This window comes from Panthera leo, chromosome D1, assembly GCF_018350215.1.
Source record: "Panthera leo isolate Ple1 chromosome D1, P.leo_Ple1_pat1.1, whole genome shotgun sequence".
NCBI classification, from domain to species: domain Eukaryota; kingdom Metazoa; phylum Chordata; class Mammalia; order Carnivora; family Felidae; genus Panthera; species Panthera leo.
The window spans coordinates 69,258,044-69,272,331 of record NC_056688.1 but is presented as its reverse complement, the minus strand read 5'-3'; the positions used below and the strand labels follow the sequence as shown (position 1 = coordinate 69,272,331).

Sequence of the window (14,288 nt, the reverse complement as noted above, 5' to 3'; positions counted from 1 at the left end):
CCGACGGACGGAAAAGCGCTGTATCCATTCACTGCTCCGGGCAACGTGCTTTCTATATATGTGACCTCAGGTAATCCCAGCCTCACAATGACACTGCAGGGGCATTTTATTAAGGTCATTACACACGAGGAAATGGAAGTTCAGAGATGAACAGACTTGCCTGAGGTCACACTTCCGGGAATAGTCCCGGAGTTAAGAATAAAACTTGGACCTGTCAATGCCACAGCCTGAGCATTTGCCGCAAACGTCAACCATACCGCCTCCCAGAAGAAAACGTCTAGACCCTTCTCACTCACTCACATCTATGTTTTCTGATGGTTGATTTGAGAAAAGAGAAGAGAAAGAAGCTGACTCGTGTTTGCAAAATTCTAAGAAGTTAAATTAGAATTCAGGATAAACATAATGATTCGCAGATGCATCAGACAGACTCTTCTTCTAAGGTTTCTATTTTGAGGAAGTTACCTTTGTGCCCGAGTGGCTGAAATGAACGGAGAAGGGCAGGCTGTCTTTGCCAAAGGAAACCGGGCACTGCCTCTCCAAAGCTGGTGACGTGAAACCAAACCCTGACTGCTGGCATCTGGGTGGCTTGATTCCTGCCAAGAGGTGACTTTGTTTCTAAGAATACAAAGGACTAAAGAAGGTATCCTGGAGACCACAGCAGTGAGACAAACAGCCTTCCCTCTCCCCTTAACTCAACCTGGGTAGGTTAGGAATCCCTCCGCCCCCAAATCCAGAAGACTGAAAGGAAGAGATCTACTGGATATGTTTGGGTTCAAGTTTTGACGCAATCAAAACTCTAAAAACCATTTGGTAAGGCTCTAACTACTTCCCATCCTGCCAGTTCTCCTTATAAGGGAAGAAGGCCAGGGTGAATACCTGATTTCCCTTCCTCCTTCCCATACAAATCCCATTTTCTTTTCAGCAATGGTGGTTTCCCCAAAGCTAAAGGTGACACACAGCACCAAAAAAGGGCAATTCTATTACATAGGGCAGGAAACAAATATTGGCAAAAACAACACCAGTAGCAGCAACTAAAAATCTTAAGTGTTGGGGGCAACGTATAAGCAGAAACAGGGTGAATGTCAGTAAGTCATGGACACTAAAGCCTAAGACTAGATTGCCTCGATACCAAAAAAGGTTAGCGTTGGTTTGTTCAATGATAAAAAAAAGTCTCCTGCGGTGGTCAGTGGATGTGTGGATTATCAACATTTCAATGACAACTACAGAAAAGGTGCTCATTCTGCATATTTCTTTTGTGGATTTCAGTGGAACAAACCAGCACTCCTATGGCCCATTCTATGCCAGGCACTATGCTAGACACAGGGAATCCATGAGCTAATAGCACAAAACCCTTTTCTTCACAGACCCTATAGAGTGACCATATGGAGCTAGTTTATTGCCTCCACAGTCAGAATCATGTATTTACCCATGTAAATAAATGTTCTCAGTGATTCCCATAGAGCAGGTCGGGAATAAAGACAGTCAACATTTCCTCTCTCGTATCACATGACTTAAATCAGCATTCACCTGCTCTTTTGATAGGAATGACTATTCTCCAGCACTAACCATACAGCGTTACTCATGAGCAAGGAGAACAGAGGTGGAACTCACGGGATGTGAATAAGGGTTCACGAGTCTAAGTTGGGAACCAAGATGAGAAACAAGTTATCCATCACGTCTGAGTGAGAGTTGAACACACTCAGGTTTGTAAAGGTTTCAGAAAATTAGCCCTGGCTCCAACTATTCCAGCTAGCTGCCGGAGGATGTTTTCACAAAATGAGGGAATAAATCACAAGAGGGAGATGGGGCCCTAATCCAGAAGAGGGGTAAGAGAATGCACAGGCTAGCAGCTGGGCCCCTGACCTGGACGGCAGCTGGTCCAGGGTGGATGGAGAGCCAGAGGGGTGCCACCAAGGGGACAATGGACTTGAAAGATCCCCTGACTTATGCGACCATCTGGAGAAGAGTATGAGAACTCTGTTAGAAACGTTGAGGATGAACTTGTATGGGCATGTAAAAACTGAATTAAAAAAAAAAAAGAGGCAATGACAAATCCCAGGAAAAAATGTTTACAATCAAGAAAATGGTTCTAACACATCACACATTAACCATGCTGTATGTAAAATTTACAGGCTTGTGATACAAACGCTGAGTGTTAACCAAACCAAAACTTGTGACGTAACCACACTGGGGGATGGGCAGGAAAAAAGTGCTAAATTTATTTAGAGAGCTAAGTTGTGGTCTTCCATAGCGAGAAGTCAACAAAAAATGTCCAAAATTGATGGATTGAGATATACAGTATGATCATGTTATTTGGGAATACGGCAGTAACATACAAAGAAATAGCTGAAAGGCTTTATAAGTGCCTGTCCCTAAGAAGAAGGACCAGGAGGTGGGAAGACATGGGACAGAGGACCACTGCTTTTCTTTATAGGCTGAGTCTGGTTCAATTTGGCTTATATACAAAGCACACATATGACTTTATTAAATTAAATAAACAGCCAATCAGAAACTATCTTGGAATATCATGGAGTTTTTTTGAGGAAGAGAAAGAACTATAAACGGAAACAAAAATATTAAGACTTGTGCTTCAGGATGTTTATTCTAGTTGGCCACAGTTCCCTGGACTCAAAAGGAACTTGGTCAGATCACAGAGCCTTCCTATGGCTCAACTCCTCAGAATGACCGAGCAGAAACAGGCACCCTTGTCTGCCTGGACGGTTCACCAAAAACACCAATGTTGCACCAGCAAAGTCCCACCTGGATCAAGGAGGTCTCACAGCTTGGCAGCCCCTGACACAACCTTAATACACAGATTTCTTTTGACTTGGGAACATGCTCATTTTCTCTTTTCGTCATTACAATCCCTCTAGCCATTCTTCACAGCAGTATAAACAGTGACAAAGGTGAATGTTACCCTAAAAACTCAACAAAGCTAACTTGCAACGGGTTATTTAGCTACCCTGGGCTTAGCTACCCTGGGCGTTTAACAAAGGACTTTTCGGGGCGCCTGGATGGCGCAGTCGGTTAAGCGTCCGACTTCAGCCAGGTCACGATCTTGCGGTCCGTGAGTTCGAGCCCCGCGTCAGGCTCTGGGCTGATGGCTCGGAGCCTGGAGCCTGTTTCCGATTCTGTGTCTCCCTCTCTCTCTGCCCCTCCCCCGTTCATGGTCTGTCTCTCTCTGTCCCAAAAATTAAAAAAAAAAAAAAAAAAAACAAAAAAAAAAAAACGTTGAACAAAGGACTTTTCCTCCTCTCCCAAATCTGTTGTGAAGTCACTTTCTATCTTGCTCCCGGCTCTCCTCTCCTCTCTGCTGCTTGGGGAGGCTGCAGAGGGAGCCCCGAGGGCCCGAACTCTGGAGTCAGTCAGGGTCTGTGGCCAAATCTGGCGCGGGTGCCACTTCCTGGTGGGGGTCACTGGGGATGGGGGGTGGGGTCCAGCCCTCTGGGACAGCTTCCACATGTGGAACGTGGGAGAAGCAGAGAACCCACCTTGAAGGAGCATCACAAGGGTTAAAGCAGATAATGTGTGGGAAATACATAGTGCTGTGCTTACACATAACTTGTTATTATCCTTCAGACTGGTCACTGTCCGCTCTCTGAAGCGCGCAGAACCTGTCCTTGAAAGTGCCCATCACCACAGATGAGATAAACCAGACTCCCCAAAGTGGCCACTCGGGTTTGATTTTGACTTTTTCTCCTTTTTGAAAAAAGAACTGCTACCGGATTCTATTTCAGGGACCTCTGATGAGGCAGTTCCCTTTTTGTGAAAAGGGGGAGAGAAAACCCCTGGCCCTAGGCCTTGGTGCCGCTTCCTCAGACACACCCAGAGCTGCACTACACCGTCCGACATAAAGATGGCGGTCTTTTCCTAAACTTGTTTCAAAAATTCCAAGTATTTGAAGAACGTAGTAAAACCTTGAAAAATGACTGCTGTCAAATAATACCACCAGAAAAATCATAATCCACTTAGGAATTTAAAGAAACCAAGATGAATAACTCATGTCAAGGGATGCTAATGTACAAGTTGGAACAGAACAGGGACAAATCACCTACCTTTGCTTCCTGTCCCTCGCCTGCCTGGGCTCTGTCCAGACACCCCTCCCCCAGGGCAGCCTGGGCAACCTGCGATAACCCCTGGGCCCTGCAGGGAGTGGCTGTAGGGCCGAGCCAACCAGAATGACCTGCACATTCAGCGCCTGGAGGCCGTGGGGGGACGGGCAGGGCTTGGCTGGGCTCAAACTCCGGTAGGGCCTCTCCTCAGCTAAGGGCTCAGAGGCACCAGCCCTATCCTGGCTACTTGGCTTCGTCCCCTGCCCTGTGCCCTTCTCAGAAACAAACAGCACTGAGAGCAAAGACTAAGGAGCAAGTTGGGTCTTTCCTGCCCAGATCTCACACCAGGATGCACCCCCTCGGCCCTGCCTCCCATTTCCACCACCACGTTTAGAGAGGGGCTGCTGCTTTCTCAGAGAGAAGCGGGACTTCCCCGCAGAGGTGCAGGTGCAAAGGCCCGTGGGCCGTGCGCGGGGACGGCAACCAGGCAGGAGGCGGGCGTGGGGAGCTGACCCGCCCCGGAAAGCAGATGGGAGCCTGGCCGGGCCTCTGTGAAACGTCCATAAAACCCAGATTTCCAGATGCTTTCAATTGCCTCATCCCCCAATGGCAATGAAAAAGGATGGCGAGTGCCCAGCGCAGCTCCCACACGAGGGTAAACCACCCACCGCTGTGAGAGGGTACAGCTGGGTGAGGATGGGCAGCGGGGACCGCCGGGCAGCACGCAAGACAGAGCGGGGAAAACCACAGCACACCACACTGAGCTGTCACCCAGGAACACCGCCTCACTTGTGTCCTTCCAGAAAAACCTGGGGGAGAAGCATTTAAACACTGGGCGCAGCCAACCGTCGGACCAGCTGTAGCCTCCCTTGGAGAACCGGGAAGGCCAAATGTGCGCTCTGACCATTTATTCCAAGCACGTGGGGCGTCCATTAACAACACAGGGATTAGAAGCCGGGCTTTGGCGTTGCCGAGCGGTGTGGCCTGGGGCAAGTTGCTTAACCTTTCTGAGTCTTGACTCCCTCATCTGAACGCAGATGACACCTGGCTGGCTCTTCTCCAGGGGTCAGTGTGAAGGGCAAACGAAACAGTAAACAGGACAGTTCTGTGTGAACCACAGGGAGCTGCTTCCTAAACAAGTTTAGGAAAAGGTGCTGGTAGGCAGGTCTGCTGTTCATGAGATCCACCTGCCACGCCACGAACTGGGGTGCGAGGAGGAGCCTCTCTCCTGAAGGACTGGCAACTGGATCTGGCCAAACAGCCGTTTCCTGTGAATGCACGACCCCATTCTGAGATGAAGCGCTGCCTCAATAGCCACCGCAGGGCCTAGAAACTCCTCCAGAGAAACCCTGCCCTAAGTCTTCACCCTGCCCGTGATACAGGCAGGGATTCTCCTGGCAGTCCGTGGAGTTTTAACCTTGCATCGGAGCTCATTCCTTTATTTCTCCAATCGACTCCCCATCCAAACCACCTGCCTTTCTTTTTGCCACAGGCCTCATCAATGGTACATGTCCTTCGAGCTGCACCGGTCACATTTTCCAAACCAAAACCAGGATCTGTGATCCAACCAAGGAATTTTCGTTGATCTGTGAATTTAGGCCGTTGAAAGGAGCTATAAAAATACGAAAATTAAATTGCTCCTGGGGCCACAGTGACCACATGTCTTCGTGGAAAAGAATAAGGTTATCTGCGGGGTAACCTGCAGAACTGTAGGTGGGCCCCCCGGAGGGGTGGGGCTGGGGTGCACATCCTTGTCCTCGCAAGATCGTCCCAGTCCCGGTCCCCTCCATGTCACGCTGCGAGGAAATGCACGGAAGAATGCTTAGAACATAAGATCTCCCTGAATGGTGGTTACTGCTTCTACATTTCCTCAACCTCCTTAAACCATGGGCTTTGGATTCAGACAAACTTCAAATATCTGGCCACGCCATCTAGAAGCTGATTACTAGGCTCAACTACCTAAGGACGCTGAGGTTCTCTGTTTCCAATACCCACTCCAGCCAAGTTCATTTTGACAAGAAGCAAGAGCATTAGCAGACTGGCCAGCTCCTAGCAATCCTGCTTTCTTCTCTGTTCCACGGCTCTTCAAATTACAGCGCCATCCCTGGTCTCAAAAACACAGTCATCCCATTATGCTCTTCCTCCCACAGCTAATTAATCCCCAAGGCCTTTTAATTTTATCAACACGATGTCGCTCCCCTCTGACATTCTCTGTTTTGTATCCCCCTGGGCATGTCCAGGCCACTGCCTTGGTTTGGTCCTTGCCACATTACCTGGACTGGAAAGTCACTCCTCTCCCCCAGCCTGCTTTCTAACCAGTTGCCAAGGTCATTCTCCTGGAACACACATCCGACCACATCTTGTCTTTCAAAAGAGGAGTGAGGATATTCACATTACCCAGTATATGTATTAAAATCTCTGGGAGGACTCACAACAATAAAGTAACAGTGGTTACCTACTTGGGGTAGGATAGGCATTAGAAGGACGGGAAGTCTCCCTCCATTCTTTTATGCTTATAGATTTGGGGCTGTGTGTATGTATTCAAATCATAATTAATCATAATTAATTTAAAAAAATCATGCTATGGGGCGCCTGGGTGTCTCAGTCAGTTAAGTGTCGGACTTCGGCTCAGGTCATGACTTCATGGTTTGTGAGTTCGAGCCCCGTGTCGGGGTCTGTGCTGACAAGCTCAGAGCCCGGAGCCTGCTTTGGATTCTGTGTCTCCCTTGCTCTCTGCCCCTCCCCCACTCATGCTCTGTCTCTGTCTCTCAAAAATAAATAAACATTAAAGAAAATTAAAACAAAAATCATTCTGGCTCCCCGCTGAATTTCAACAGGATCCAAACCACCTGGTGAGCACAGCCTCTCGAGCCTGGTCCCTTCCTTGTCTCTGGCCCAACTTCCTGCTACATTACTACAAGGCGCTCAGGTCTTAAGTAGATTTGTGGAACTGTCGACATGTCCAGGGATCCTACTCACGTTCACTGTCACAGCAATACAGTGAAGACCATTATGTCCATGAACAGACTGGAGTCAGGCTGAGTCCACTGGTCCCCAATCTCACACAGCTGGTAAGAATTCAGATAGAGCCTTCTCGTTCCACCAGAATACACATGTTGCCACTACAGCATGATGGGAGATGTGTTCTAAAGTCCAGGTGGCAATCGTCTTTCCCTCTTTTACTCCTTTGCCCCAAATCCTGAGAAGAACCATGGTGTCCCAGGTTGGAAAAGGAGCTCGGGGGAGACCCAGCCCAACTCTCTACCCAAGGTGAAGGGCACTGTTTACATCCAGCCTGTGCTTAGGGAGCTCACAGTTTGGAAGGCAGCGGTCTTTCTGTTTGAGTAATTTCTTTATTTCTTCAAAGGTACAGTGAGGTGGTTAAGAACACCGACTGGAGCCAAACCTTGGCATGGCCACTTCCTGCTGATGGATCTTGATAACGTACCCTCGTGTTTCTGAGCCTCTGTTCCTTTACTGACAGACTGGAGAGAAGAACAGTATCCATGTCAACATACTTGGCATACGGTGCTTTTAAAACAGCTCAGTCAGTGCCAGCAACAGTCATCGCTGCTATAGTGAGTCGAGGTGTGCTTTCCCTGTTCAGGGAAAAACCTGTACCCGTCACAGAGCTCCCCTCCTTTTTCTGCAAAGCAATGCTGCTTCCCAACCAAAAGAGAATAAATACTCTCCTTGTCCCTCCTTCTCCAATCCACCGCCTTCCCTTCTCTGGCTGTATTAACTCCTACCTAAGTAAACTCACACACTCTCTTCCTGCATATGGTGCTGCTTGCCCTGGCATCCAGAACAATCCTGTGCCTGGGAAGTCTGAACCAGTGGGGGGCTGCCAGCTGTGGGGCCGGATGTGGCCCGGGCTGCAGGAGGGCTGGAGGAACCTGCCGCGTCCCAGGGTAGGGAATGGAGGAAGTTGGCTAGGCTTTATCAGGAAAAACCACTCCCCACGCACAGACGGTGAGCCCAGGTTTTCATCCGCCTAAAGGAGCAGCTGGCTCCCTCGGCCAGATTTCAGGCAAGGTGCTTCTAAACAGCCCACCCTGGGTGGAGGATCTTGCACTTAACACTCGGAAGTCCTTTGATACGCAACAGTGAAATCATGCAGAAGAGTGCATTTTCAAGCATTACTAACCACTTCTAAAATAGTCTTTGTCGTTTCGATTCTTCCTCCCTTTCTTCACCCTCTGCTGTTTTTCTCTTAGCTTCAAGTGGAGCCAAAGGTAACAGAGGGACTGACTTGCTGGTTTTCCACCAATATAAACAACCACCGATTTGGGGAAATGCTGCCGTCTGGTTTGTACACGATGCAGAGCCAGCAGGGGGCGCTCGCCGCCCGGATTACTCTTCCTTCGCTTCTCACAGATTTCGCGGAGCTACGGACTACAAAATGAAGATACAAGTGGATCTTGCAGCTCTTTGGTCATCGTCTCCGGCTGCAGAGTCAGCAGGCCTGGACCTCCATCCCGTGTCCAATGTCAAGTGACTGCCTAACATGGGGCAGGCTGTGTCACAGGATTAAATAAAATGATGCACGGTGTCGGCCACTGCCTCTACTGTACTGCGGAATATTACCAGCAGCCAGTATCGCCGGGGATGGCAGTCAGGAAGAAGTCTTCAGTGGCGGCAGTGGTGATGCGCGTAGTGCGCCGAAGAGTGACTTTCCAGAAGAGCTGGTACCAGGGAGGCCGCCCTAGACTGGGGATGTGGCAAACCAGGTTCTCCTCTTGCCTCTGTTGCTACACAAGTGTGTGTTCGTGCCTCATCTCCTCCTGGGGGAGAGTACCGGCAGGGTTCAACGCTGGCCACGGCCACCCTTAAACCAGCTATCTCTCCAGGCCTCTTCTATAAAAAGGAATAGAATTACCAACCTCACAGGGCTGTGATAAAGATGAAAGAAATCACTAGTGAAAAACAGCACAAGATGCAGGGCATTCATTTATTTGTTTGCCTTTTGTCACCACTGCCTATAAGCCCGTGACTCCAAGGAGCCTGAGCCCTGAGAAAGAAGTGGGGGGGTGGGGGCACATCTGTATGTGTGTACGTGTCTAATGTTAAATTCTAAACACTGTATACATCCCAAATTGTTAAAAGATACCAGTTGAGTTTCTTTTAGATGGCTTTACAATTTCCTAGAGTTGGAACAAAAATACAGTAAAATTAAAGCCCGAGAAGCACAGAAAGTCTGAGAGCCAAAGAAACCATCCACAAGCTCCACGTTTTTCAGTGTGACCTTGGGCCCGAAATGTTACATTCATTGTAACAGCACCCTAGCGCTCTGTAGTTGCAAAATAAAGTACACATTATGTAATCTGAGAAGCTGGTGCTTGAGACCCTCTCACTCAGCTTTAAATAGTTTTGTTAATTCTCCCCCCCAAATTTCAATTAGTCACCTTGTTCTCCCAAGGTTCCCCTGCTTCCTCCTTCGGTAAGACTCATCCTTCAAGCCCTCACGTTTCTCCTAAAATTAACCCATATGCTACTATTCACAATCCCCCGTGTATTCACTTGTACACATTAAATCCATTTGTGTACCCCTGCAAACTAAGGGTCCAGAACCCAGGAATGTGAGGAGCCACATCAAAAGTGAGACTGGTGTTTACAAAGGAAACGACATAATTTCACAACAGTGATACAGCTTTGGTTGGCACTGACAGACATACTTTTAAAATCATGACGCAAGCCAGCAACACCAACATATGTATTAGATGGTATTATTATTTTCAGAAATTATACTTTTTTAATCTAAAGGACGAGTAATTTTCACACTGTGAAAGACTGTTATATTCACTTCAGCACCAACATCACTCCACATGGGTGTGTGTGTGTGTGTGTGTGTGTGTATGCACTTCTGGTTTGTCTTCTCTAGAACACAGCCTCTATGACAATGGGGATTAGCTTCCTCTGCTGTTGAATCCCTAACACCTGAAACAGTGTCTGGCATGTAGTTAGTGTTTAAAACGTAGCTGTTGAATGAATTCCAATTTCTTTCAGTCCCCAACTCGTGTCCCCTTAAAATATAATTATGTTCTCAAGAGGCCCAAGGGTGTTGACTCACGCCAGGCCTTGCATTTATTTCGGGGCCTCTGAAGTCATGTGCTAAAGTCCAGTCTTTAGAGCCAAACCTTTTCCTCCATCGGTAAAAGGCCAAATCCAGTCGAACCAGTCGGATTATCATGTGTAATCCTAAACATGTACGAAACACTTATCTCTGGACTGTATTCCAAGGAGGTGGTGGGTCCTGCCTTTACAAAACTGTTTACCAACTTTCACTTACTCCTTTATATACTCAGAGTCATTACGTCTGGAATGTTCTTCTCCCTTATTCTTCCTCGGGCTAGATCAATCCTCTACCTAAGGTTACTTCCTCAAGGGAGTCTGCCCTGTGCCGTTAATCGCTCGCGGCATTCGATGCTCTTCCTTCTGAAACCCCACCATACTTCACAATGACCTCTTCATGAGTGGCTGGTGCTTTGTGTGTGTCCCCCCATTAGATGTTGCACCCGTGCATGCATGCGCAGGTGCTCGTAAATGTTTACAGATTGGACTGAAGGAATCTAGGGATTCACAACGTGAAGCCAAATCAACACTAACAACAACAAAAAGAGAGACTAGAGATTCCGGGCCCTAATGGGTCCATGATTGGAGAGGACAGTCACAAGACGGGGCTGCCATAAGCATTTTCATTAAAAAAAAATTTTTTTATTGCGATAAAACATTCTATCGTGTTTTAACCAGGGAAAACAACTACCATCTTGGGACTTTTGCTTCCCAGTGCATCGGAGTTCTGGTCCTTAAAAAATGGTCACATGCAAAGAGAGAGATTTGCCACACAGGAGATATGTGTACTGAAGAGAGAGAACTTCAAAACTGGGGATGGTTTACGGTAGTCAAAAGAGTATAACGGAATAGATTTGGGCTCCTGATCCCTCTGCTTATTTGCTAAACATCTTAAGTTGTCTTAACATTGTCTGGGCCCGGTTTCTTCATCTGTAAAATAGGGCAAACAATTTAGTCATGGGGCCCTATGGGGACAGAATGAAATAATCGATTACAGCGTACTCTGTAAGGAACCAGGTGCCATACAAACACACGTGATGCAAAGTGAAAAGCATTCCTGGGCCGAAACCCAGACTTTGGCCAAAGAATCCTCTGTACTTTCCAGAAAGAAGAAGAAACAAAGAATCAGGAGGATAATCTTCATGTTTGTTCATCTCAGTGCCTCTCACAGAGAAAGATTTTAAGCCATCGCCACCACCCTTCTTATAAAACCGCTCAGCCACGTAAGAAGAGCGATCCAGCTGGCCCTTCCCTCCCTGGCCCCAGTAACTTGCCTCAATGGGCCCAATGATTTATTTTACATCCCTTTCTTCATTTTCTTCCCCTAATTTTGGAGCAGGCTCTATTTTACTACCAGCTCCCAGAGTTCACAATTTGTAGACAGAAGTGTCAGCGGTCCACACACAGGCTCCCCCTAGGTCTCCACTCTGGTGATGGCTCGCGGTGTCTCCCTGATGCCACCATCAGAGGCTCTCCACTGAGCTCAAGTACAAACACCCCGGAGAGGTCACCTCCAATCGTTCCATGTGCTGGTATTTACAATGGATGGTGAACTCACCCGTGATACTTTCTGCTGACGAGGGAATGACAGCAAGGCGGTGAACTCACAGGGAGCCTGGGACCTCTGGGCGTTGGGAGCCCGAGATTGGGGCTGGGGCGGGGGGTGGGGGGAGGGTGTGATAGAGTGTGCGGAAAGAAGTTGGTGAGGATCCCGAAGACAAACCTCCTGATTCCTGCATTTTTGCCGTGGGCTCACCCACACACAGATGCAATGCTCATTCTCACAGCCAAGGAGTGGGAGTGAAGGAAGGGTCTGGGGCTCATCGGGTAGGAAAGAAGGGAGGCTCACATATGTATGGGAAATGATGGCGCAGGCTGAGAAACAATGGTATGGCGGGTGCTGGATGGGGTGGTGAAGACAGAAAAGAAGAAAATGACACACAGAGTCCAGATGCCATTGTGACTGGTATTTATATTATAATGCAACGCGTTCTGTATCAAACTGCTAAAATACCATCTTGTTACTTCTCCTTAAGAAGAGAACCACTTGCTATCTTGAGAAAACAAGCAAAGACAGTATAGAATAACTAAGCTAAATGCTTAGGCTTGAGTTTTAAAGACAGGAATTGGAATCTCGCATCTAACAGGTATTACCTGTGTGACTTTTGAGAGGTTAATCTCTCTGTTTCCTCATCTGTCAGATGGTACCCGCCCTTGTAGGGTTTTTGTGGGGATAAAAAGTGACCATGTATATAAACAGCTTTGCACAGTGCCAGCCACATGTCAGGGTTCAGTAACTGCCACCTACTGTTACGTTTTATTAAACACAAGAGCCTATTAAGGCCTTTCCCTTCCAGCTCCAGCCTTCCCTGGAGTTTGAGGCACAGAGCATTTGGCTCTAAAATTCTATCTATTTGTCAACACAAATACCTTTCTACTTAATTGGAAGTCGGCCTGGCTCATCTCCCACAGGCCCGTTTACATGCAGGTTGTTTGTCAGGCATGAGGCAGGGGGAAAGGAGAAGGAAGGCGGAGGCGGGAGAAGGTGAACGGGATGGGATTCAAGGCACACCTCGCAGTACACTCACCGAGTCTGGGTCTCGCTGCTGTTCGAGGAAGGCTGAGAATTCCACCAGGCGAAGTTTGGTTGTGCCGATGGAGCGGCCCTGCCAGGCTGGGACTGAGGGAGCTGGGGCTGACGCAGGCTCAAAACCTGAAAGACCAATCGTCACCTCTAAAGGAGGCTGTGAGCCTCGTCCCCTTGGGTCTCGTGCCAATACTGGGGCAGGGCCCTGCACAACAGCTGAGCCGGGAGGAAAGGCCAACAGTCCCCCTCCGCCAGAGTCCAGGGGTAGAATTAAGTCAGGCGGTGGTGGGGTTCTGGCCAAGGACCCCGGAGGCACAATGGTCATGTGGCTCCTCTCAAGGCCAACTTCAGCCCAGCTTAAGGGTTGGAAGACACCTCACCCTGGATAAGGGGCCCAGCTGGGGACCAAGGCCAGAGAGGCTGAAAGAGCCCAGGTGAATCCTGCAAAGATCCTCTGAGACACTGGGACTACCGGGCACTTCTTGTGTTGGCTCATCTCCCTCCTTCCCTCCCTCCCTCCTTCCTTCCTTCCTTCCTTCCTTCCCTCCTTCCTTCCTTCTCTCCCTCCCTCTCTCCCTCCCTCCTTCCTTCCTTCCCTCCCTCCTTCCTTCCTTCTCTCCCTCTCTCCCTCCCTCCTTCCTTCCTTCCCTCCCTCCTTCCTTTCCTCTCTCCCTCCCCTCTTCCTTCCCTCTCTCCCTCCCTCACTCCTTCCTTCCTTCCTTCCCTCTCCCTCCCTCCCTCCTTTCTTCCTTCCTCTATCCCTTATTTATTTATTTATTTATTTATTTATTTACAGCACGAGAGCAGGGGAGGGGCAGAGAGAGAGGGAGAAAGAGAATCCCAAGCAGGTGTGGACAGAAGCCTCCCAACACAGGACTCAGTCTCATGAACCAGGAGATCATGACCTGAGCCAAGATCAAGAGTCGGACGCTTAACCAACTGAGCCACCCAGGCGCCCCCCAACCCCCAATCTCTTTTCCTAAGACTGTGGTCATGAGCACTACAGAATTCTCTCTCTCTCTCTCAGAATGTTCCATGGCATCAGAAAAGAGGGTAACACATGAACACACGTCCCATCTGGGGATAGTTCAGCTGAGTGACTCCAGGCGCACAGGTGGGGGATGGGGCAGGTACGCCGGCAAGATTTGGGTTTCCTGGTCAAGCCTTCCCTGGAAACTCTTCGTTAAAGAAAGGGTGCAAGGAACTGAAACCTACTGACATAAGGAATGGTAAATAAACCCTATCTGCTCTCAAGACGTGGACTGCCCAATCCAGCCTGTTTATGATGAGGAAGGAACCACCACAACTTCCCCTTCCAAGGGTGACCCAGGGTCTTGGTGAAAGTGATGGGCTTCCCTTTTCTTTCTTTTTTTTTCTTCCCACTTTGCAATTGAGATATAATTGACATATCTAAATCTTTCTCCCTTTCTTTTTGTTAAGTAAATTCTCTACCCAATGTGGGACTTGAACTCATGACCCCAAGATCAAGAGTCACATGCTCTACTGACTGAGCCAGCCAGAAGCCCCCGGCTTTCCTTTTCTGTAAAAACCCATCTGAAGAGCTCCTGGGCGGAGAC

The 14,288-nt window shown here is 48.6% G+C and overlaps 1 protein-coding gene across 9 annotated transcripts in view; it reads right to left on the bottom strand.

Annotated features, from left to right (window-relative positions):
- Positions 1 to 14,288, bottom strand: part of TEAD1 (TEA domain transcription factor 1) — a 259,819-nt gene that overhangs the window by 36,880 nt on the left and 208,651 nt on the right. For 8 of the 9 annotated variants that reach the window (XM_042907370.1, XM_042907371.1, XM_042907374.1 and 5 more), the window contains one exon: positions 12,713 to 12,837. In XM_042907370.1, the coding sequence (XP_042763304.1) occupies positions 12,713 to 12,837 (125 nt within the window). Of the gene's footprint in view, positions 1 to 12,712; positions 12,838 to 13,823; positions 13,866 to 13,916; positions 13,961 to 14,288 lie in introns of all 9 variants that reach the window. The other variant, XM_042907375.1, reaches the window with a different exon arrangement.